The 27,136-nt window shown below is 39.8% G+C and overlaps 1 protein-coding gene across 2 annotated transcripts in view; it reads right to left on the bottom strand.

Annotated features, from left to right (window-relative positions):
- Window positions 1-27,136, bottom strand: part of klf12b (Kruppel like factor 12b) — a 76,020-nt gene that overhangs the window by 22,913 nt on the left and 25,971 nt on the right. For both annotated transcript variants that reach the window (XM_066686111.1, XM_066686112.1), the window contains exons 2-4: window positions 22,320-22,402; window positions 10,596-11,103; window positions 765-900 (exon numbers count right to left, since the gene is read on the bottom strand). In XM_066686111.1, coding sequence (XP_066542208.1) covers window positions 765-900; window positions 10,596-11,103; window positions 22,320-22,385 — 710 coding nt within the window. In that variant the 5' untranslated portion in view covers window positions 22,386-22,402. The remainder of the gene's footprint in view (window positions 1-764; window positions 901-10,595; window positions 11,104-22,319; window positions 22,403-27,136) is intronic.

Genomic DNA, 27,136 nt, shown 5'->3' with positions numbered 1-27,136 from the left:
AGATAGATAGATAGATAGATAGATAGATAGATATAATATAATATAATATAAAAGCTATAGTGTAACAACCTGGGGTTGTAACAACTGATGCAGTGGCAATTAACACTGCAATGATAAACTGTGCAAGAAGTTGAAATCAAGTGTCAATATGTGCAATGTAAATAATGTGCAATGTAAACTAGCTAATGAGACCTATAGGCCTATAGGATCCTACAAAACATGAAAACTGCAGGTGCAATAGCTGAACAGACCTATATATTGTGTATGTGACACAATGTCACAAATATTTTATTGAATACCCCTTATACTTAAAACATTCTAGTTCCTACATCTACATACCGCTACACAATGTCGCTGTGTGCTGAAGTTATGCTAATTGATCCATTTTTATAGAGTTACAGTAAAGCATTTAAAGCCCTGTTCATAATGTGCAGGCGATGCTACATAGAATGGAGGCAGAAATAGAACAGAGTTCAAGTACGATATGCATCATTCAGGCTAAGAAACATAATGGCTACTCTGCTACAATATGTGTATTCGCCTACACACTTTTTTTTTCTTTTTAGTTCCTTTTTTGTTTTAGCAGACTCAACATTAGTCAGAGAGGACAGATTGGTTTTATAGTATGTGTGTGTGTGTGTATGTGTGTGTGTGTGAGAGAGAGAGAGAGAGAGAGAGAGAGAGAGAGAGAGAGAGAGAGAGAGAGAGAGAGAGAGAGAGAGAGAGAGAGAGAGACAGAGAGAGAGATAGGCAGTCATACTTACTCCTGCACTGCTCGTGCTATAGACAGCGCCGTGGATCCTGTTTCATTAACACTGTCCAAGGTTACATTTGGTAGGTCGTCGTCATCACTGTCACTTTTGATTTGTCTTGGCGACAAGCCGTTGGGGTCTATTTGTGCTGCCATTGGGGGGAGCAAGACAAAGAGTGGGTTAGCCACAGAGCCATGTACTACACCCTACACAGCACAGTATTTACTCATACTTTTACACTACAGGTAGCACCAGTGTCATTTGGAATGATGCCATAGAACAGAGGTCTTCAAATCCGGATTTTGGATCCGTGTTCCAGTCCAGGATTTTAAACTAGCTGGCTGCTGGGAATGCTAATGCAAATGACTGGCCCTGTGTCATTATAAAATCCCAGTCAGGACCAAAAATCCACATTTGAAGACCTCAGCAATAGAAGATGCACTTCCAGTAGATGTATCTTTAAAACAACACTAGGTAGTATTTTTAAAATGGCAGAAAGTTCGGGATCCAGAACTAATTATTCAGCGTCTCTACCAGACATCAGTAATGTTCACATGGCTGAATGCAGAAACCTTTCACAGAAGATTTGAGGCTGTTACTACAGCAGAGTGGGACAAACTGTCTATTAATACACTTAAATACAGAAGAGGAGGACAAAGTGCCCACCAACTTAAGACCACAGAGTGAAAATGCATACATATACAGAACATACATACAATGTATAAATTTCACAACCAATGTAATATTTGTTGCAACCTGTAGGGAAACCTCTGGGGAAATGCCAACTAAAAACCAGTAATGCATTAAAGGTGACGTTCAAAAATCTGGAGGTTTTTAGACAACAAATAGATCTCCAAACATTGTAAAACATTGACCCAAGATAAGGATTTTGCTGTATTCTTGCTTCATTGGTGGGTAATATTGACTTATTTTTGATATTTCAAATGACTTAAGGTGGAATTCATGCTAATTGCATTAAAGTAAACACAGACTGAATGTGCTATAAAATTAAATGCTGTTCACTCATATGAGGGAAAACATGATACAAATAAACATTGTTAATATGTAAACAGTGATTAAATTACAAAAGGCACTAATTATGAGTTCAGGACCACAAATTCCTCCCCAATTAGACCCAATATTCCTAGATGTACAGTCGCTCCATAGAATGCAGTTCGCCAGCTCCAAAGTCCAATGCAGGCTGAGTTTATGCCCCTCTAGCCCACGCCTGACATTGAGCATGGTTATCTTAGTCCATGAAGCTGCTCCAGAGCATCCTATATTATTTGATATGCTTTTGTATGGAGATAAACTGCTCATCTGTCCACCTTAAAATAGATGACTTCAGCAATGATAAGGAGTGTCTATAAACTTTAGGACATGTCTATATTCTGTGTGTGAAATTGTGTCCACGCCCCAGTTTGTGTATTCTTGTCTTGTGTCCCCCTTGCATAGTCAGTCATGCACCACAGTTATGATTATTATCAGTGTCCCCTGAGAACAGAAGTAGCGTCCTCTCTGATTAGCCATGCTAGCGGCTTCTCAGTCCCCTATCAGTGTGTGTGTGTGTGTGTGCGCGCTGTAAGAAATTACAGCATGGACCCAAATGTGACTGGCTTAACTTGCTGCAATCAACAATATTAATATCATAATAAATGTTCCAAACCAGTGTGTCTTCCTAGAGATAGATTGACCATTTGGCACATTTAGTATATAAACAGGCAAAGCAGGAAGAGCCACAACAGCTCTCACTGTGGGACCAGAAGACCTAATCAATATCAAAGGAAGTTTATTACTGAGTAATCAACAACCACCACAGACAAAGTGAACTAGTCTAGACATGAAGGTGATAGAACTCAATACACATTAAGTTCCTCACAGATGACAGGGTTCCATGTGTATTGTGTTCCTTAGGAGGAGCTGAGATGGAAGGCGGTATTGTCAAACTATATAAGCTGTGTTTTTCTATTACTCAATGTTCAATCTAGCTCCGCTGAACCCATGGTACATCTTTGTATCTTGCAACTGCTTACTTTCCATTTTTCATCAATTTTTGAGAGACATCCCATTTTTTCCTACAGCGCGCTGCTTTCTCTCTTTCTATCAGCCTCAGGGCACTGTGTCGTCTATGCACGTCATCAGAGCAGTCCATTAACAGACTTTCACACACTCCACCCACCAAGCAGAGACACCGTGTTCGGCCCACCCCCTTTATCTGCAGGGTGGCGGCCCCCCAGTCTCACTGAGGAAATCAGGACTTGTGCAGAAGCGATGGACAAAAACACAGGCCAAAACTCGGTGGTCATATGTCAGCAGGAGACTCATTCAGTTTTACTAGGTCATTTTAAAGACAGAACTGCCTGGACTTAACCTCTTAAGCTGCTTTCACACCTGTGCAGTAAACCAGGAATGTTCCAGGGTTGCACTGGCATACCAACAATATTTGTGCCGGACTTTACGCTGACTTTATCCTCTTAACACCCTAGTAAAGACTAAAGTCAGAGTGAGCACAAGTGTAAATCTTCTGCCCTATTCGCTGCCCCATTCCTAAAGCATGCAGAATATTTCCCGCTCAGAGAACATGTCTGACACAGAAAATCTCCCTCTGTGCACTGCATGTCTGAAAGGACAACTCTGGGATATCTTCAAACCTGTGTGAAAGGGGCTTTGATTATTAATCTAAAGATTTCTCACTGAGTAATTAGGAGAGATTGCTAGTCTACAAAGATGAAGAAATGCAGCAACAACTTATATCAATAAAAATGTAATAAATAAGTAGTAAACTAAAATTTGAGTAAAATTTGAATAGCAACACTAGTGATAGTATACACCCTGCAGAGGTCACAGAGCTTGATCACTGTATTGCCTCTCTCTGTAGGCCCCCTAGTCATTATATCACCAGTGGGATGGAATTCTACAGCCAGGTTTTTCCTCGGTTTTTATTTCTGCTGATAGAGGCGTCACAGCATGTGAATGTTCATTCTGAGCAGAATAAAAATAAAAATAATCAGAGCCTTCTGTGTGCTTTCATTGCTTTATCACTGTACAGAAGATACACAAATTTACTTTTTATTTTTTGGATCTGGAGTTATGCCAAATACAAATGTTTACATTGGGGCGTTTGTTCAGCTGCATTTATAGCATATCAAACACATGCAAAATGTAGATGTAGATGGAATGGCAGAAATTACGGCCTCTTGTGACACTGTGGGAATTTCATGAGAGTGTCTCTCCTCTTTGTCAGCACTGAGTTTACTGTATCCAAGTGACTGGGAGAGAACAGCCTTGGCTGGAACACTTCATTACAGAGTGCCACAAATACTCAGCAGAACTTCTGACAATTCGTCCAATAAAAGATTCATTGGATGCAATACAAGAGCCCTGAGCATGCCCCCTCTTAGTGGTTCCTGTACTCCAGACTCAGCTCAACACAGTGGGCTGTTAACACACAACAACACAAACCACAGCATACACACACACCACATTACAACTCAGCACAATCACCTGCTTACACACACCAACATACATCTCATATTACTGCTCAACAGAGTGGCCTGCTAACACACAAACACCCACATCACTACTAAATACAATGGCCTGTTAACACACTCACACACACCACATCGAAATACAATGGCTTTTGTAACACACACCAATACACCATCACACACCACACACCACTACTAAATACAGTGGTCTGCTAACACACACATACACACACACACACACATACACACACACACACACACATAACGATCACAACTGAAAGCAATGGCCTGTTAACACATTATTCCACATTATATCACAACTTAAAATACTGACCTAACACACACTAATACACACCACAACTCAACACAATGTCTTGCTAACCCACATAATAAACATAGTAAACCACAGCAATACACACTACATCACATCTCAACAAAATGGCCTGCAAACACCCCAGTACACACCATACCACAACTTACAACACTGGCCAGGTGACACCCAACTTAGTAGTCACCAGCTAACGCACACAAAAACACCAACCCATCCCCGCATCAAAACTAAATACAGTGGTCTGCTAAAACATTCCAATAAGCCACACCTCACAATTCAATCAGTGACATACAGTGGCTGAGACAAATAACTCCAATACACTTGAACATTCCTTCAGAATATAAGTCTGTACCTTATGTAAGTGTGCACTCATATATTTTACAGAATTAAGCACTGTGCAATATTGGCTGCGATTCATGTATTTGCATTACGTCTGCAAGCAGAATACAGAGCATAATAAGCACTTGCAAGAAAATAAAGCGTTCTCAGGCAAGATACTGAACAATAATGCTGAAGTGCTTTGTACCAAGCTTTCCAATTTACCTACACCGTGGGCCAGGACATTTCGGAAAATGTCCATATCAAGGCAGTGACAAAAGCGGGGTTCATGAGAGGTAGCTTAGCAAACCCCAGGATTTCTTTCTGCTGTTGTTTCCAGCCAAAGCCTGTTTCCATGGTAACCCCACCAGAGACAGAGCTGTTGAGAAGGGCACACACCTCCCTTTAAAAGGATGGCCAACCTATGTGTGTGCATGTGTGTGTGTGTGTGTACAAGTGTGTGTAAGTGTGGGTGTGGATGTGTGACTGTGTGGGTGTATGAGAGTTTGTGTGCATACATGCATGTGTGTGTGTGTGAGTGAGAGAGAGAGAGAGAGAGAGAGAGAGAGAGAGAGAGAGAGAGAGAGAGAGAGAGAAAGAGTTTCTGACTGTCAGTGCCCTGGACATGAACATTTGCATGTGAACATGCATATCAGTCCAGTGTGTGCCAGTCCTGTGATACTGCATATTTATAATGGAAGTAATGAGATATTCTCCTGCTTCACATTCACACAGCATTAGACAATAGTTCAGACAAATGTGTAATCCATACATTTACCATCAGTGCAATTGTATATGACCAGCCAAACTGTGTATTCATTGTGTATAAAAGTAATGAACAACAATACACTGCATCAGTCTATTTGGGTAGGGTGTAAAACCCTTCCCAGGAAATGGTTTTTGAGTCAGCACAAACCAGTAAGAAAGGTGTTAGAACAAAATCACAGGTAGCATTTTTACTTTCTGCCTCTGAACTCCTCAACTCTGCAGATTACAATGAGAGGCATCAGTCACATTATAAAGAAGGAGGCAAGTCACTTGTGGAAAAAAAAGAAAAAAAGGAAAGCTCATCATGCTCAGTAGACCAGCTATACGTGGTTGCACTAACTTTGGGGATTTATATGCAATTGCAGCAGCCAGAAAATGTATTTTTTAAGTCAAATTATAACTGCAGCTTTTGCTACATTTCAGCATTTATTTAAAATATAGCTTATAAAATGTAATTGTCACCTTTAGTTATGAGTTTATAGGTCTCATGATGGTGACTAAATGCTTTCTGTAAGGATTCTGAAGATATTTTGAAGTCTGGACTGTGTCCAATTTATTATCCGATTATATAAAACACTGCAGTATACAGAGCTGTTTGCACAATGTTAATTGCAGGGTTTTACACCAATCAGCAATAACATTATGACCTTATCCTTGTCTCTAAACGCACTGTCCATTCTCTCAGCTCCACTGACCATACAGGAGTAATTTGTAGTTCCACAGTTGTAGAATGTAGTCCTCTGCATGCTTTTTTTTTGCCCCTTTCACCCTCTTCTTCAATGCTTAGGACCCTAGGACCACAAGAAAAGCATGAATAATTTGGGTGGTGGTTGTTCTCAGAGCTGCAGTGGCACTGACATTGTGTTGGTCTGTTAGTGTGTGTTGTGAGTGGACTAGACACAGCACTGCTGCTGGAGTTTGATGAATGACTAGAGGACGACTAACACAAACTGTTCAAACAGATGAGCTACTGTGTCTGACTTTACATCTACAGGGTGGACCAGCAGGAAGTGGGGTGATCAAAGTATGCAGAGTAACAGATGGACTAGTCTGTAATTCTACAGAACTGCAAAGTGTTCCTGTAAGGTCAGTGGAGCTGAGAGCATGGACAGTGAAAATGGTCATAATGATTAGCTTCATATCTACACTTTTAGAGCTGGGATCACTAATTACTTATTTAATGATTATGGATATGGCAATTAAATTCATAAACAGAGTTTTTTTTGTAACCTGTGATCTACAAGTCCAGTCTAGGTTTTCTAGGCAATGACACGTTCCTTACATCCAAGTCATGTCCAAGTCATTGTGTAGTTACATGGTAAAAAAGTCATATGAAACACTAGCTAGTACAAGTGTACACTTTACACTAGTAAAGTTGCTCTGAAGTCTTTTCACTCTGAGCTAATTTTTATAGATTTAAAAAAAAAGATATGTGATTTTCAATAAGCTCAGCTGCTTTTTGAGTTTTGTTATAAAGATGAAGAATAAAAAAATAGATCCATTGAATAGTGACACAGATAAAGTTATCATTTTTCAAAGACCCAGACTCAAAGATGCAGACAGCTGCTAAAAAAAGTTCTCTGAGTAACAGCTGAATTTCTGCAGCAGCATTGAGTGTGTTTCGAGGAGTTTGAGGCTGTGCTTTAGTGTACAATGAATATCCATCAGCTCAGATGTGGAAGAGACATTAGTGTTCATTTGTATGCTTTTAAAACCAACATACTGTTCAGACATTTTTGTTTATTCTGTAAAGCTCTATGTAAAAATACCTGGAGCTTTGTCGTTCCCTCAGATGTAAATGAAAACTGCTAGTGTAATACTTAGCGGTTTTAGACACTGGACAATAAATATTTGAAAAATAATATGTTGTATCTAGGCAGCACGTTGGCGCAGCAGGTAGTGTCACAGTCACACCGTAATGAACGCCCCCTCCAGGGTGTGTTCTCTGTATGCTCTGGACCCACCGCGACCCTGAACTGGATAAGTGGTTACAGATAATGAATGAATGAATTAATTAATGTTGTATCTGCACTAAAAGCAGTAGTTCAATCCAAAATATAATATACTGACCCTCACCACACATGCACAGTAGATGAGTCCATAGACCTGGACAAAGGCATGTTGTATAGTCTAAAACTGTAGTATATTTTTTTTTTTTTTGTCGTCTGTAGCTTAATCCATTTTTATAGATTACTGCAAAGAAAAAAAAAAAGGCTTACACTTAGGTTTTTCACGTATTGTATTTTTCACTAACAACCTGATCTGTGTGGTCACTGCATGTTTTCTTAAATTTGAACATTTTGCAACATGCATGATGCTTTTATCATCATTTCACAGCAGTACAATGTAATTGTGCCTCTGCATTCCCATCTGTGGCAGTAAACACACACACACACGGTAGTACAAACACATCCAAACTGGCAGACAGCCCGTGCATAGTGCAGGGGAGCAGTTGGAAGTCAGGTACCATGCTCAAAGGCACTTCAGCCATGGATGTTGAGGAAGGAGAAAGCACTGTCCCGTCACTCCTCCTACTCTGTGGGGACAGAATCACTGACCTTAAGGTCACATAAGACCTAAGTTCTAGGACATAACTGAACCAAGGTTTCTTCATTCTTTAACCTTGATAATGATTTGTGTGTGTTACTGTGCCGTTAAGACTGCCTAAGAAAAGCACACTTTAAACAGGGGTCTTTATATCCAGATCTTTGATCCAGAGATTTTAGGCTCATGTGCAGCTGCTCCAAAGACCCATATACACACTCAATATTGAGCTGAAGAGTAGTTGAATATATTCATTTTGGGTGTCCAACACTGGACATGTACTGTATCTCTTTAACCTTGCTATCGCAGATTCATACCATGGCCTGCCACTCTGAAGACTCCACCCAGGACTGACCTCGTTTCCCCTGTGCTTCAGTGGATCTCCCTGGGTGGAGCTGGTGTTGCTATGTGCCTGAGTGCTTACACTGCCACCCATCTTCAATATCCGCCCCACCCGATTACGCAAACTTTGTTTTTCCTCTCCTTCCTCCCTCCCTTCTCTCCTGCCGCGAAAGACACTGGTGCTTTTAAAAAAGCTCTCGTCTTACGCCTGGCCATGCCCAGCCCTTGGGGACTAGCACCAGTCCCAGATAAACAAGTGGTTCAATAACAAACAGCTCCCCAGTGTCTGTCTCTGGCCACACTCTGTTTGATAGCAACACCCAAGCCTTTGGTATATTTCCTGGGGCCAGAGAAGTTAAAGAATGCTCCACCCTGAAGGAAAGCGACTACAGGCAGCAGCAGGGAGCGTCCAGTGAGGTCCTGGACCCAGTGAAGCTCTGTGCAAAGCCTGAAATGTGTGCTTTTGATTTAGAGCTGAGCACAGCTCTACATTACCTGCACTGGAGAAAATCTCACGCTTATGGAAAATTTCTTTCATCTTGCAAATCTCATCTCCACTCACCAGAAACACATTAGAGCCTGGAGACACTAGCAGCTCCCAAAGTACAGAAGAGGGTCTTTACTTGGGCTACAGTGTGTTGACATTTCTCACTCTGAGGCACAAAAACCCAGTGAGGGAGCAGCAACATTTAAAAAAAAGGAACAGCACTGTAAAACTGTACAACTTTAGGATCTCCACAAGGAGCTGAGCACACCCAAGCTCATATCTGCACATGATTAGAAGATCAGCAGTGGCATGGAGGAAAGAGCATAGGGATAGCCATGACTCATCTGGTGTTTAATACATGTAATTCTACCCCAGAAACCTTCAAAGAGCCTACTTTATTTCATCCCATTTTTCTGTTACCAAGCCCACCTAAAACTGGACTAAAGTTACCATACCCGCACAAACGTAGCATGCACTTTGTTATTTTAATATTATATAATATTCTGTTTTAGCATTTTGACAGAATTGTCTGTTTTTTTAACAACATCTCTTATATTCATCACTGATCCAAAATGCAGAAAAAAGACAGTAATTCTCTGTTACCCATACTAGCATTTTCATCATAGGATCTAATGGAACACTGTTAGCAGGTCAGACACAAATGCATTTCTCTGCTCTCGTGACCAATTCTTTGATGGTTATTCATACACAGACCATATACAAAATTCAGCAATTTTATTATTTCACTTGTTTTATCAAAAACTACAAATGCTAGCCATGCATTCCTTTGTCTTAATCTTTTCCCCTGTTTACCATGTAAATTATCTCATCATGAGGGTCCTGTGCTCTGAAAGTGTAAAAATTGTCTTTTTAAATTATTTACCTCTTAAGACTTAGAGTTTAATAAAGTAGTTCTCCATCTCTGAAATTGTGAGATGATCAGTGAATGAATTGTCACGCCACAATAAAAACGAGGCTCAATCTCTGGCTGAGTGTCTACCTACACCCTGTGTAGTGCACAATGTGCCTGATACAATTATGGTTTCTGCTCTCATATAGCATTGAATTTTGAATTTGTAAAAAAAAGCATTTCTCTTTGGCTATAAGCTTTATATTTCCCTGTCAAATTGTAGTAGTCTTAGATGTGTTATCTATTAAGTGCACTATTTTTTTGCTATGCATATAGTGTTTAAACATGACAGTTTTATTAATTACGTATATGACTAATGAATAAGTCCTCAAAATGGTGGCTACGGATCACACTGGTCCACCTACCAACATGTGTTATTAGGTTGTGGGGCTGGAGGGAACCCACATAGGTGGGACACATTCCTCACAGACATTGAATCAAGGTGAGCCCCAGGACCCTGGAGCTGTGTGAAGCTAGCTGCTATGCCACTGTGCTGCCCTATACCCTTTATTTCAGAAGAAACTTTGGACAAGGGGGTGTCCACAAATGTGCGTTTACTTGCCCATGGATAGCAGGCAGAGAATGACTAATAATCTTGCTCTTTCTCATTTGACATGAAAGCAAATGACTCATAAAATGAAGAGTGTTCCCTCACCTTTGCAGTGACCCTTGGCCTCATCCAGTAGAGGTAACATGATGGTGGAGTTGAGGTGGTTGGAAGGTGAGCGCACCGCTGTAGTGTACATTAGAGGCAGTGACTGCACTACCACTGGGATGCGGTGTACTTGGCTGGGCAGTTTGCTCGGGCTGGAGGGCGGCACTGGGTGGATGATGTGCAAAAATGGCTGGCCTCTTACACCTGGGGGAGAGCCCACCAGAGGTCCAGGGGTCAAGACTGAGGGCATTCCCGAAGACACAGATGCAATGACAGAGGGTGAAGATGAAGAGGAGGAGGAAGAGGACGATGGAGAGAAGGCCGAAGTGATGGGTGAGCCAGTGGCTAAGGGGGGAGAAGGCCGAATCTTGTTGATTGACAGGTCTACAGGCTCAGTTTGGGTTTGGAACTGATCAGAAGAGAGGAGGTCCTCTGGTGGCTCCGCCTTCACTTTGCTCAGGAGGAGGGGCACCGCCTCCATATCAGGGTATCTGTGGACTTTAGGGGACTGTGGAAGACAGAGACATATATACATATTCTGTATGTCACTACTTACACAAAAGAATAATAACTTCAAAGTACATATCAAGCTTTATTGTATATATGTAATTCAAATACATTACATTTTTTCCTCTTAAAACAAACACTAGCTAACTGAAAACACATAGGAACAAAAAAAGGACGTACTCTATTTACATTCTTTGTGTGTTTTCATGCATTGCACATAGTGAGATAATAGATAATGTGTCTATCTCAACTTGATAGTCATAACTCAGGATGTAAGTCATGTATAATCATGTGATGGAATTTAAGAAGCAGACAACAGATTTTATAAATATTTAAACCTGTGGTGTATTTTCATAAAATATTAATATAAATATTAACAGACATCCAATTATATGTGCAGGTTCATTTGTAGACTCATCAAGAGCATTACAACGTTATTTAATAGTATATAAAGGATCAAATTACATGGGAAAATATGGTATTTTATCTTTTTGTTGATAAACAACAGTGCCTAGAACATGTACCAGTGTTGCAAATGATAATATAATATACTTAGAGCACATACAAAACAACACTGATGCATGTTTTCCACAGAAAGACAATCCAGACATTCTAGAGGTGTTTCAGTGCCCCTCTGCACCATCCTGTCCACTATGCTAACACTAGATTTGTTTATTTATTTATTTAACTACTTTTTTTATCATCTGGGCTATGTTATGGTTTAGCCAGGCAGTAGCTAAGTGATTAGCCTCATAGCAGCAGTACAGAATCTAGAGAACAGGGCTTTATCACTAGGAACATCTTTTGGCTGATCAACAATATTGGGGTTAAAGACGTTTCAAAAGCTGTATGAGTGCTAACACTGCCCCATTGTGGAGATCCTTCAACCTGCTAAATATCAGTCATAATATCCATCCATCCATCCATTATCTGTAACCGCTTATCCAATTTAGGGTCGCGGGGGGTCCAGAGCCTACCTGGAATCATCGGGCGCAAGGCGGGAAAACACCCTGGAGGGGACGCCAGTCCTTCACAGGGCAACACAGACACACACACACACACACACATTCACTCACACACTCACACCTACGGACACTTTCGAGTCGCCAATCCACCTGCAACGTGTGTTTTTGGACTGTGGGAGGAAACCGGAGCACCCGGAGGAAAACCCACGCGGACACGGGGAGAACACACCAACTCCTCACAGACAGTCACCCGGAGCGGGAATCGAACCCACAACCTCCAGGCCCCTGGAGCTGTGTGACTGCGACACTACCTGCTGCGCCACCGTGCCGCCATCAGTCATAATATTTTTATTATAATAAATTTTCCCCGTGGTTTGGTTGGTTTTCACACAGGAACAATTCCAAGCACACCAAAACGTATCATCACCATACATTTTACTCGGGTGGGAGCAAGACAGTAAACACAGGAGGAAGGTCCAGTGTTCTGGAGTAGTTTATGTTACTGTTTTATTTCCCTGATTAGCGTTCTCTGTTTACCTGCTCTGCTGCATCCAATAAGCAAAGTACACCTGACTGCCAGAGCTGTTTAGCTCAGTCCTGCTGTGTAAAACTGATAATTGGCTTGGACTGAGGTCACCAGAAACCAGAAACAAACCCTACCAGAGTTTGTTCTGGACAGATACGAGACCACCACCTCTTGAGGGTCTTGTTTCAGTTGTTTTGGTCAGCATCCAAGTGCGATTATTTCTTTCTCACCTGCCTAAATAAACCATATACCAAGGGTGAACATGAACCAAAGCTTAATTTTACCGGACAAATACATGCAGGTGTGAAAATATATATATTTATAAATGATGCTGTATCAGAAATCTATAGTGCATGATTTAGATATAGATTCGGCAATTACAAGACTTGCATAGTGCCCTACATAGGGAGTATGGAGTGATTTACTATTAAACCTTTGTGTTTCTCTCTTGCTGTGTGGTGTTTTGATGTCCCTCTTTAAAAGGTACTATTCATATTGGTCTGGACGGGGAGCACCTGATAAAGTAAGTAAATTAATTTCAAGCTCGACCGATGAAGTGATTTGCATCTAACATCGACAGCATTCAAAATTTGACCTACGTCATTAAGGGACGTCTGATGGAGGCCTTAACTGTGACACCACATACTTAAGTGAGGGGTGGTAGAGCCATCTGCATGTGTGTCTCCTTTGCTTCTTTTTTCTCTCTCTCTGTGAGACTCATCCCTCATGGCTCCACTCATATCTCTGCTAAATCTCTCTACACTACTGCAAAAACATCATATGGGCCTAATTTCCTGACCTGATTTGGCACTGTCACGTGCCTCAGAGGAGCTGTGCTGGTGGCTCAGTCAGCATGCCCCCACAAACCCACTCCCTCCCACCCCCAATCCCACCAGCTTAAACTCTCTCTCAAACACATACTCTTTATAACTAACACCATCTTCACACCAAAAGTAAAAGTAACACACTGCATCTTCAGGCTGTCTATCTATCTCTAAGACACTATCTTCATTCAGACGTTTTCAAAACATATCTGTGCACGCTAACAAGTCATACCAGATGGAAAATACCTAAACATGTTTACGAAATCCCTCTGTATTTCTGAGGAAGTGCTCAACCATCTGTTTTAAAATCTTAAAAGGGTAAGAGAACTGAATCTCAAAGAATAACATTGTATACAACAACTCAGTCTGTCAACAATGAAGGCTTGAGGCTCCTGAGTGGCACAATTGTACAATTGTTTTAAGTGTTGGCACTGTCACTGAGTTCAAGCCCTGGTGATGCCTCTGCCCTCTGAGACTGGGAGTCCAAGAAAGCACAACTGGTTTTGCTTTCTGTGGATATGAAGGATGACCCATCCTCTGGCTCTGTTAGCTAACAGCTGCCCAGTTAAAGGTGCTACAAAAGGTTCTTTGAGCAATGCCACAGAAAAAACACTTTTGGTTCCATAAAAGTTTTCTACCTATTTGGACTCTGCTGTTAAAACTTAAGGTTAGTTTACATTTAGAGTTTTAAGTTTTAATGCTGCTTTTTCAGCCTTCTGAAACTTTTCATTGTGGCCAGATATTCACAGGACACAATTTAATAATACCTGGAATGGTCTTTCATTAACTATTATACCAGGCTGGGCTTGATAGGAATATAACAGGCCTGATTCATGTTATAATCCATTACAATTGTAAGTCAGATAGAAGTATATAACTAGCAAATTATAGTCATATATTAGTAAACATTTTCTATAGCTTCAATACAAAATAAAACCGAGATGTAAACTAGTTGTGTACCACTCTTACATACCTAAATGTATACATTTATAAACTGAAATGTGGGCCAATTTTGTCCCAAAAAGTACAGAAAAAACACTTGTAAGTATACCGCTAATATATAGATCTATGTAAACTTGCTAAAAAAAAGTATAATTGGGAATTGCATGGGAAAGTTAATGACATAATCTTTAAGTCCTTTTTTTTTTTTTTTTTTTTTTGGTAAGGGAGTGTTTGGCACTAGGGAAATCCTAGCTATTGGTATTGATTGTGCAGAAAATATGGTATAAGAAAAAAAAAAAAAAATCTCAAATGCCTTGTGCGATGTATGAAATAATTTCTTGGGAAGCTTGGGATGAATGTTTTGAGGAACCCAGGTTCATTGTTTATGTATTATGAAATGATTTCAAGCCCACAAGAAAGTGTATGGGCCATGAGTCCCAAATCAGCATTACACAGAACCTGCTTTTAAGGCGAACTGACATGTGCTTTTAAATCACACAGGTCATTCACTTAGGAGTCAGAGGGCATTGTCACAGGTCAAGTACCATCACCCCTAGGTCTCCATTACAATACTGAGTTGATTGGACAGAGAGAAAAGCTTGTGCTATTCTCAGAACTAAGACCATTCCTTCACACAATACTATTAACAATCGTTGCTAACAGTAGCTACAGCCATTCCAGCACCAAAGGGGTCAATGCAGATTTTTCAGAAGGGCTATCTTTCACACATCAGCAGTGTGTGCGCTTTTGTATAGATTTCCAAACCATTTTCACAGTTTTGAACACAATGACAAAGGATAGTGGTCTGGATTCCTCTGGATAACGTTGTGTTAAAGAAGAAATAAGACTTCTATAATTTAGGATTCCAATGGTGTAGAAAAAAGATTGAGGATTTAACACTACAGCAACTAATTAGGCATAAAATTCTTTTTGTAGTGTTTTTAAACCTGGCTTGTGAACAGACAAACCCCAGGACGGATTAAAGCAGTGTTATTTTTAGCAGCTCATTTTGATTTAGTTTCGGTCTTAGGCTTTTGACTAAAATGTGTTTTATTTTAGTCATTTAATTGTTCTTAGATTTATTCTAGATTTAGTCAGTGAAGTCTAATAGTTTTTACTATTTCTGGGGTTATTATTTATTATCAATTTTCATAAACAATAGCTTAAAATGATGTTACATTTAAAATAAAGGAATATGGCCACTTTAATCCTAATATTTTTCATTTATTTAATATTAATATTTTGCAAGTGTTCTGCAAACCGAGACCAAGTGTTTCAGCTCTATGAATCGTTGGCCAACATTCAATACAAACTTTTCTCAGAAGCTCAAAGAAATGATTCTTTGGAATTTGACTCTTCTTTACAATTCCATTTCCTGGACAACAGCAAACAGACGGAGCATTTACATGTTATTTCCTTGCAATTTTACATTATCAAATGTTACGTTTTTGTGATAAAATTGTTTGTTAACAATTAATATTTTAACTCAACTCTGCCCTTTTGGCCTTAGAGTATAGAGTTGTCCTCTTGGTCTTGAAATTGTTCAGCAATGCATAGAAAGTGTGTTTTAAATGGCTTTTCAAAAAAAAAATTTGGGATGGAATCACCTTAGTGTAGCTCCAGGAAAAGTGCTAGTATGTAAGGTTTCAAGTGCTCCTGAGCCCCCCATCTCAGGGATATACAGTCTGCATCACAACACACTGAATATCCCACCTATAAAATAATGATATTCCCCTTAAGAAGTGTTATCCAGCATTATGTGTATTTTGATCAGGGACAGTGTTCTGCCCGGGAGGTGGGCCACCGGGATTATGCCAGGCTCTTCTGAGCTCTTAACACTAACAAATCCACTTGAATGATGCAGAGTGGCAATCACACTGAGGCCTATCTCACTGGTGATATCCTAACGGTAGGGCCACATTCGGGAGTCCCAATTCTAATCAAAATGGAACAGTTTTCATTCAAACTATAGCCCAGAAATCTATTTTTCTCATATTAATGTTTCTAGACACCCCTTATGATAAGTGAATTCAGCTACTTTAAAGTCCACCCACTGTGGACACAGACATTCAATTCTGCAAAATGTCCTTGAGTAATCTCCAAGCAAAAACATCTAATTTATTGAAATATGCACTCTGGGTGACTGAGTGTGTGTTGTCCTTTGATGGACTGGGGCCCTGTCCCGGGTGTGTTCCTGCTTTTTGTATTTTGATTCTGTATGTGTTCCAGACATACCACAACACTGACCAGGATGAAGTGGATAGAGAAAATGTATATATGAATGAATGAATGAATGAATGAATGAATGAATGAATGAATGAATGAATGAATGAAAATACAAACTTACAAGCAGGTGCACAGTGCTGAGTGTGGGCTAAGGGGCTCAAAGTCTTAATCATGCCACTTACCCAAATTTACAGGTTACGGAGAATGGAGTTCAAATCCATGCTTGGGCATAAAGTATGCATGGCTGTCATTGGAAAAACACAATGTTTGGTTTCCTCTGAGACTGCAATATGCTGTAAATGCAATTAAGCTGAATTCATGTTCAAGTTGTCCTTTTTTTTTTCTCTTGAGCCCCTGCCCCTCAGTATGTGGTGCTTTCAGTAGTTAGAAAAATGCTACATATGGTTTAGCATATTTAGGGCTCTGGTGCTCTAACTAAGCAGTGACACACACAGAGAGGCTAATATCCAAGCCAACTAAGCCCCTTTTTATTTGCACTACAGGCAATTAACAACTTAATGAGCGTTTTATGAAAGGCAATGCAGCAGCCTCTAATTCCACATATGCATCACATTTTTCAACCTCACTCTCTAATTGAAAGACTGTAAATAAAGAGAAAAATCATGAATATTGTCAAATGGACAGTGGCATCATCACGTCCATCATCACCTTAACAACATCGGGTTTCTTTAATGCAGAACGTGGATTTGTATTGCTGTGCTGATTTAACCAATAGCAAATGTATCTGAGACACTATATACTTTTACTTTCCTTCCTTATGTGGGATGATGGAGCACCATCCAGCTCTTGGGTCATCAGATAAGGGGCAAACTCTGAGTTTAGTCTGGCAATAATCTGATTTCCGCTTTGCAACAGCCAATAATATCACAGAAATTCATGACATAAACATCCGGCTGCCACTTTTTGTAAACATGAACCCATTATAAATGCAAATATGGATCTTATTTTTTGAATGATTTCTAATATTACGCAGCACTGACTTTCTCACAGATTTCTCTACATTGCTGCTGAGATAGAGATGAGGTTTTTAAAACAGTTGAAGACTGGTGAATGTGAGTAGTACTTAATGATTTTTCAGATGCAGAAAGGTGAGACAACTTCAAAATAGTCTCCACCATACACTCAGTCCAGTTACATTTGTGCGCATACACAGACAGGGAAATCTAAAAAAAAATCAAGTTATGAGTACACACGATTTGAGAAATTAGATTACTGACCTAAAATTCAAATTTCTTTACCTGATTTCTTATTCTGATTCTAAAACGTTTTTGGATCTCAGACACTGGAATATGCAGTTTACATGGCAACTTGAATAATCAGATAACTGCAGAAGTCTGATTAAAGAGGACGTCTACAATGGTCGGGGAAAATTTGTTCTCTCTGGCTTATTTAAGTTCAGAAGCCCTGCATCTTTTAACGTGGAACAGTACGTTTGAGGAATAAAATGACATTGATTTGTATGTGGCTGAAGTTTAACTTGTTTGTACATTATTATTCACTGTTTGAATTACCATAGAACCTTGTTTGTAACTTGTTTAGTTTTGTAGCATTTTTGGGAACGCAGTTAGCTGTCTCTTGGATTTGGAGACATCCCACCATAAGTCATTTGAAACAGCAAAGTTAAGTGATTATTACTCACATATGGAGCAGGAATAAAACAATATTCTCATCTCAGTTTGTGCTTTTCAATGTTTGTTGAAAATTGTTCTCTCTGTAGTCTAAAAAAACTACATGAGCACAGAAAAAGAGAGAGAGAGAGAGGGAGAGAGAGAGAGAGAGAGAGAGAGAGAGAGAGAGAGAGAGAGAGTGAAAGCCTAGCATACTGGACTGAGACAGTTTGGTTTTTTACTCAATTACGTACGCTGGGGCTTTTTAAAAACATTAGACCAGTTTCAAGCACATGAATAGACTGTAGAGCAATAAATGGTGAGGAACCATCTTCAGAATTTTGTAAAAATGTTTTTTTTGATTAAAATCATGAATGTCCCCTTTAAGTCCACGTTAACGCACTCAGAAACCTAAAGGAAGGATCAGACCCAGGACTCTGGAACTTTAGAGTGGTTATGACACTACCTGTTGTACCACTTATGGCTGAAGAACACTGAGAACCTCTAGACCTGTTTAAGTCTTATACATTTAGCAACAAGTCATCTCAGTACTTGTAAACCTGTAGAGAAAATGTGCCCAATCAATGATGTTCAAGAAGTGCTGATATTTTCTAAAGAAAACTGTCCAGAAGTGTAGTGCATGCCGCCATACTAAACCGTCTCAGTGTGTTTCTACTGGCTTCCTCTGATGTAGCCTATGATAGTTTGGTGTGTGCTGTTATGTGTATGTGCGTGTGAAAATATTGCAGTGTGTGGTGTTGCTTCTCGAGCTGCTTTAGCCTAAGGCTTTTAAAGCCTCCAGAGAAGAGCCCTCCTATCTTCAGCTCACTGCCATCTCATCCACGTTATTTAACTAGCTCTTTCAGCTCCAGCCCACTTTAAGATGAGTTTACATGAAGTCAGTGATCAAAAAAGGAGCTTTAAACACTGTGTGCTTGTAGTTTGTTTGAGACCATGACCAGTGCGCTGGACATTACTGAAAAAAAATCAGCCAGCCACCTCTCATGTATATCATAGTATCAAATAGATGATATTTAGGTTTGAATGGCTGAAAGCAATAGAACTTCCCACATATTTTGTTGAACTTGATTGATCTTGATCCACTTAAAATAACTTTAAAATGACCTCCTTGGAATTGCACTCACTCCTGGCAAACTGGACTACTTATTTTTTGTTAACTGTTTTAAACAATAACCAACAATTTATTATTAATACACTATGTTCACAATCACTGACATTGAAATCACATAATTTTAATAATATAAACCAAAACTGACACACAATTATGACAAAATATTATCCCCAAGAACAGAACAAATCAATGCATAAGTTTTTGCAGCGATTTTTCCTTGGAATTCATAATGAATGTATTGACGAGTAAATTCTTCTCGCTTGCCATTTTCATGCTTATTTTTAGCTAATTTAACTTAAAATGATAATTGTCATTTTCAATAATACGCTACAGTCACAGTTACCAGTTACCATTATATGTAAAAAAAAAGCTTAATTTTTAATTTTAAAAAAGTAAAAGTGATATCTAAATCTCTCTCTCTCTCTCTCTCTCTCTCTCTTTCTCTCTCTCTCTCTCTCTTTCTCTCTCTCTCTCTCTCTCTCTCTCTCTCTCTCTCTCTCTCTCTCTCTCTCTCTATATATATATATATATATATATATATATATATATATATATATATATATATATATTCATTCATTCATTTATTATCTGAAACTGCTTATCCAGTTCAAGGTTGTGGTGGCTCCAGAACCTGCTATATATACTGAACCTACTGATTATGTTATACATAGTTTTATGCACATACTGTCCGCACAGATAGAAAATAAGCTGCTAGTGTTTATAGTATTAATAACATCAACCAATTTTCAACCCATATCGACAGAAAGGAGCTGTATGTATGTTATGTATGAATACAGCCAAAATTCTGTCTGTCAGTAAACTGGTATACAGTACATCACACTGAAGAAGACCCATCCTGTCTCTGCGATTAGAAGGTGCAACATGATAAAGCCACTGTAAATAACATACAAAACATGCACAGCTAAAGTGAATAAAGTGATTATGTAGGAAATCTCCTCTTAGAAAACCTCAAATGACCTACTTTTGAATTCAGCCCAAAAAGAGCAGCACTGTAAATCAAAAGGTCCGTGGGAGTTCCTGAGCTACATATATGTCACATTTCCTGCCCGTGTTTGAATGTCATCTCAGCAGAAAGAACCATGTTTCTGAACCTCAGCTGCCCTCTACTTTCACTTCCACGCCTCCTCAGCGCTCTCTCTCTCTCTCTCTCTCTCTCTCTCTCTCTCTCTCTCTCTTTGTCCCACTGCGTTTCTCTTTATTTGGGGATGTTAGACTGAACTGAAGCTTAATTTAACTTATTTTAACCTGCTGGAGTAAAGGCTTCTCTGGGCTAACCATTTCCAGCCGGGCCTTGGCAATATGCCACACTTCTGAGGCAATATCATAAACGTCAGGAGCTGTGTGGGAAGCACACTTCACCCCAGAACTGCTCCCATGGATTAAAAACTCATATCAAATGATAATATGGAAAGCATGGTAATTGCTAAAGTTTTGATGCTAATGCAAGCTAAGCTAATTCATGAAGCTAAAACTAATTCTTTTATTATTAGCACTATAGGTTCCATGCATGTTTCCATCCTTGTTCAGAGAAGATAACACTTTATGGTAACACTGGTGTTTATTATATTCACTACGGACCTTTTTACTTATGATTTACCTATTATTTTAAAATGTCAAAATATTATAAAGCACTGCAGTAATAAATGGGGAAAGGGATGTATGCAGAGAAAAAAGTGAACTACAGTCTGTTGAACTACAAAGTGCTCCTGTGTGGTCAGTGGAGCTGATAAAATGGACAGTGAATGTAGATACAAGGTAGGAGTTCCTAATCCAGTGATCATTCAGTGCATTTATTAATAATAAACTGTAAGATTTTAACTCTTCAGGCTTAACACTGGGCAATTGTTGCTGATAATCAGTTTTTATCAGACAATTCTACCAACTTTTGTGATCATTTTGTAAGACAAATCTAAAAAACAGTACTTTACTCTTACTTAAAACTGTGATAAATTCACAATAGAAAAGTCCCAGACATGTCGAGGGAAGAAATGGTGATAGTAGAAGAATAGTGAGTCTGGATGAAACTAAGAAAAAAAGAATGAGAGAAAAACAGATAGAGAACTGGACTCCAGCAGCAGCAAAATCTCTGTGCATCTGGGCTTGTGTCTTGCCAAGATGGTGGGCCTGGCTGCAGTGGCCCTGAGTGAAGCCCTGAGAGCATTCCTGCTCCAGCTGTCTGTCTCTCTCTCTCTCTCTCTCTCTCTCTCTCTCTTGTTTTCTCTTCGAGCCCTGTGCTCCGTCAAGGACAGCCCCTCCCTTCAGTCTCTCTCTCTCTCTCTCTCTCTCTCTCTCTCACACACACACACACACACACACACACTCACACGCCTGGGAGTAATTAAGGGCATCACAGCACAGAAAGCATTGTTGGGGGTTAAGGGGTAGAAGGGGTGTTCAGGATGAAAGTAGAAAAGAATTGAGGTGTGTGTGTGTGTGTGTGTGTGTGTGTGTTTAGTGGGGAGAAGGGATACTGAATATAGTGGTTGAAAAAAGCAAAAATGAAAAGCAGTAAATCCTCCATAACAAAACCTCCAAAAATGGTAACATTACAGGAGACAGCAAAAACATGTGGCATCTCTTGCCACCTCTACAGTTAATACACCACTAGGCCAAAAATCTGTGGACATCTTTTGACCCGTGATAGAGCCTCTGTCATTGCTACTCTGGGCTCAGCACTGCAGAAACAGCATCTATGTAACTTCTAGAGGAGGGTAGGAAACTGACCTCCTCCCCACTGATTTCTGTACAATGCCCTAAAATGAATTGCACTAGGGGGAGCCCCAGGAACAAAAACATTAAAAAATCGTACCCAGTCTTCCTTTAAAATAGCTGAATTCATTTTTTGCAAATATTCTCTATAAACACTTGCATATAGTGTATAATAATGGGCACCTGTTTTAAAATTGTGCTAAAAACCAAGAAGTGTTTCATCTGTAAGAAATTGTTCCCTTACCCCTCTCTCAGATTCCAGCGGCTCTGCTTTGACTCGAACTGCAGGCATTCCGTCTAGCATTAACATCCTGTTATTGATGGAGTCTGTGGGGAGAAAGGGCGAGAGAGTGTGAGAGAGAGAGAGAGAGAGAGAGAGAGAGAGAGAGAGAGGTGAGTGACTGTGTATAAGCTGGTGATGACCCTGACTAAGTGTCAGAGTGGGATATTCGCACCTTTTTCCTGCACTGCCACTGACCCATTCAACAATAACTCAATAACACAGACTACAATGGAGCAGCCAGTGATGTCACAATGGTACGTGGTTAATAAACACTTCAGCTTTACAGCCTGGAGTAAACAAACACATCTGTGCTGCCACAACAGGCTCATAGCCATGGGGAGCCAGGCCCTTACACTGTAATGTGGTATCACAGGGATTACAGCCACTATACAAAAACAAATACATATCTTAGACCAGGCAAACAGGAGTAAAAGTTTCAAAATTTAATGGGTTATTTACATTATTTTATTCAAGATCTTGAAAGGCTTTTAACCAGAATAACTGAATAAATTAAAAAAGAAAATAATGTAAATAGCATTGTTCTGCTAGAGAATGTTTTGTTATAATGCTTCACAAATCAAGAGACTAACATAAAAAAAAAAAAACCTTAACTCACCCGGTCACTCACACATTCACAGTTTCCACACAGCCAATCTGACTAGCAACATGTATTTTTTGACTGTGGGCAAATCTCATAGCACCTGGAGAAAACCTACATAGACACAGGGAGACCACACCAAACTCCATACGTACAAATCTGAACTAAAGCTATACAGAATAAATGCTGTGTTTATAAGAAACAGGCAAAACAAAAATGGAAGGGATGCTAGCTGGCAAAACAACTAATCCCATCAAAATCTAACAGTCATCTCCGTAGAGTTGGCCTGAACTGAGAAGCTTTTTTTTTCTTTTAATTTACTGCATTAAGTCTGACAGTCCATGTCTTAAATTTTGTGTCTTAGTCAAGTTGCAAGTCAATAAATGTTACTGACATGAGTTTCCACCTCTGGTTCCAATTAAGCAATGAATATTTTGGTTTTGGTTTTTCATTCCTCCTAATTTAACTGCTTCTAATTTCTGATCACTGAGATTTTAATAATTAGCTACGTAGTCGGAAACAAACAGTGTGTCATCTAGCGCTTTATATTCCATTTTCACGATTCTTTGTTGTCTTAACTGCAGTTAAACTGACATTGAGTGACCAGAATGTGTTTTAGTCGACTGTATCTGGATGACTGTCTGTGAGTGTGGTGTGTTCTCCCTGTGTCCACGTGGGTTTCCTCCAGGTGCTCCGGTTTCCTCTCACGTTCCATAAACACACGTTGGTAGGTGTACTGGCAACACAAAAGTGTCCACAGGTGTGAGTGTGTGAGTGAATGTGTGAGTGTGTGTTGCCATGCGAAGGACTGTGTGTGTTCCTGCCTTGCGCCCAGTGATTCCAGGTAGGCGGTAACAGACAATGAATAAATAAATGAATGAATGCTAGGCAATTTGATTTGTTGCTTATAAAAAAAAGGAATAATAAATAAAAAAAAAAATAAAACATTGGAAAATATTACATTCATTTTTTTTTTGGTGATAAATATGACTGCTCCATTAAGTAGTGATGAAGAAGGTTGTAAGCATATATTGGCATATATATATATATATATATATATATATAAAAAATTCAATATGAAAACCTATGAATAGATGCACCATGGGTAAAATGAAAGCAATACAGGCATGATAAAATACTCTCTAATTTCCACACATTGTGATATACTCTTAACCAGAAAGTACACTATCACTTGGCAGATATTCTCTCTCTCTCTCTCACTCTCTCTCTCTCTCTCTCTCTCTCTCTCTCTCATTCACACACACACACACACACACACACACACACACACACACACATACTTGCATTCCATCAGCTTGCATAATGCGCCCTGAACCATTTCCTCAACTCATAGATAAGACAAAAAGCTCTGCATCACCCAGGTGACCTGCTATAGCACAAATGCAACACACACACACACACACACACACACACACACACACACATAGCCTTGTTTGCCTACCAGAGGGTGGAGGAAGCCCATGACATTTCCCACTCTCTAGATATCCACATAAGACAATGCTTTCTTATAGAAACTGCTTCTCTATGAAAACCGCCCTTAGGCAGCATTATGTTGCAACAAAGGCAGCAAAGCCTTCTTTCTTAGCCCTCTCCCTCCCCTCTGGACCCGGTCTTACTGTACAAGGCACTCACATAAAAAAAAGGCAGGGATGAGCGCTGAGACAAGTTTAATGAACTGGTAGAATCTGATTACGAGCTAATATACTTCTCAGAGCATGGCCGCAATGGGAAGATGAAATGCTTTAGCAGGCCCGCTGAGGCCATCTTTTCCTCTCTGTCTGCACTGTTTTGCCATCTTTAAAGGCATAAAGGCACTGAAAGTGCATCAACATCAGGGCGAGACTGACATCACGCAATAGAAATCACATACTGTATTACTATTTGAAGGCCAATTCAGCTTTGCATGCGGTAAGCACAACTCAGATTAGCACTGTAACACTGGAGCTGTTGTACTGTGTTCTTGTAACTTCAGATATATTCTATATAGTACAAAAGGACTCTGTAGATATGTGATGGCACAGTATTGCTTCTAAATTGAAGGGTGCAATCAGGGGCATTTCTAGAATATATGTTGTACTTTGGAATTTAGAGGGTCACGGTTGTACCCACTGATGAAGCTGTGCAGCAACAGATGAGCTACTCTCTCTGATTTTACAACTAGAAGGTGGACCAATGAGGTCAGTGTGTCTAACAGAGTGGACAGCGGGTGGTACCAGTGTTTAAACACTCCAACAGCACTGCTGTGTCTGATCCACTCATACCACAAAAACACACACTAACACACCACCACCACATCAGTGTCATTGCAGCCCTGAGAATGATCCACATTTCATACCTGTCCAGTGGGGGTCCTGACCATTAAAGTACAGGGTGAAATGGGGGTAAGAAAGCATGCAGAGAAACAAGTGGACTACAGTCTGTAACTGTAGAACCAAAAAGCGCTCCTGTGGACAGTGGAGCTGATAAAATGGACAATGAGTGTAGACACAAGGTGGGTGTTCCTAATCCTGTGATTGTTGCTAGGAGCAATAATTACCTGACAGTTGCATAGCAGACTTTCTTTTAAATATTTACGAATGTCCAAGACTCCATGCAATAAAAACCATATAAACTGGCTCCAACTGAAACATTAGCTGCTGAAGCAAGTGCCTGGGCTGTTATGGGAAATGTAGTGCCTGTGGTGAATTTGCATGGCGTGTTCTGTTGCTCTGCTCAGCAATCCAGGATAAATTAGACTTTTTACCACCATGATTTTACTGGGGCACAGCTACATTTTATTGAGTCTAGTGACGTCCCTGGTGTTAACAGGACTTTGCTCTCCCTTTGGCTGCAGTAGCAGTCTCAATTCTTCTAGAAAGGATTTACATTAGCTTGGCCCATGTCAGGATTCACAATCAATTACATATACATCAGTGAGGTGATATACAATTAATCCCAGAGCTACATAACTCAAGAGAACAGTTCCATTGCTCCACATCCCAATACTGGGGGGTTTAAACATGGCAGAATCATTTGGTATGGGCCTGGAAACATTAAGAGTTGGCAATGTGTATCTTAGGAGTTTCTAAATCTTTTATAAAATATTGAATGCCTGGGTTAGCAATGGGTGGTCTTAAAGCAGCAGAAGTCCCTTATTAGAAGAGGAGTCTACAATTGTTTGGACAGGGTGTGTATTTTGCCATTTGGAAGGGATCAAGTCTTGCCTCTATGTGTGTTAAGTCTTGAAACAAGCAACTAAACAATATGATTTAATTTAATCAGTGAATCTATTTACGCTTCCTTAAACACAAGTAAATCCAGAGTGTGTGTTACATGGTCTCAGTGGCACGAGTGTATCTCCCACCAGGGCAGCAGCTGTACCTTTCAGAAACAGGACCCTTACAGTGGAGCCGGCCAAAACAATGTTAGTGTGTCTCAATGGGAGGTGTCCTGAGGTAACCCGCTCTTATTATTTTACCAGCAGCACATGAAAGAATCCTAGCCAAGTAGATATGCTCTACACCATCTATCTCCATTTTGCTTTACACTTGATATTGACCACTGAGAACATGCTCAAACAAACAGACTTAAGAAGAAGGACCTTTTGCTGGTTGTATGTTTAAAGGTAGCAATTTAATTTAAATGCACCACACTAGTTACTGTGTTTTAAAATTGCACTGACATTAGGCAATATGTACCATGCCCAAGAAGCTTTGACCCCAAAAATCCAGTTTCTTTGACTAGTGTGATCAATCTGTACAATGCTCAGACCCAGAATGCTGATGCATGTATGCAGGCTCAGGTATGGTTCAGTTGGACATGGGCATAGTATGTCATAGACAATCGTCAACCAGTCCAAGTGTGAGTACACCCTAAGCCAATCAGGTGACTTTCAACCATGGCTATTTTCAAGCTAAGAATTTCTAAAGTATCTAATCAAAGACATCTGAAGCATGCAAACATTAGAGGAGGTGTGTTAAGGAAGGGTTTTTATGGGTTTGTCTCTAAAAAAAAAAAAGAGGAAGTCAATAAATCCCAGATGATCAAAAGCTTAGTACTACACTATATGAACACAAATGTGTGAACACCTGCTCATCCAATAGTTCTTCTGGAATTAAAAGTATTAGGTCAGTAATTTGTTGTAGTAACAGCTTTTTCTCTTCTGAGAATGCAAGTATGA

Source organism: Hoplias malabaricus, chromosome 12, assembly GCF_029633855.1.
Source record: "Hoplias malabaricus isolate fHopMal1 chromosome 12, fHopMal1.hap1, whole genome shotgun sequence".
In the NCBI taxonomy this organism is placed as follows: Eukaryota; Metazoa; Chordata; class Actinopteri; order Characiformes; family Erythrinidae; genus Hoplias; species Hoplias malabaricus.
This window is presented reverse-complemented; position numbering and strand designations above follow the sequence as displayed.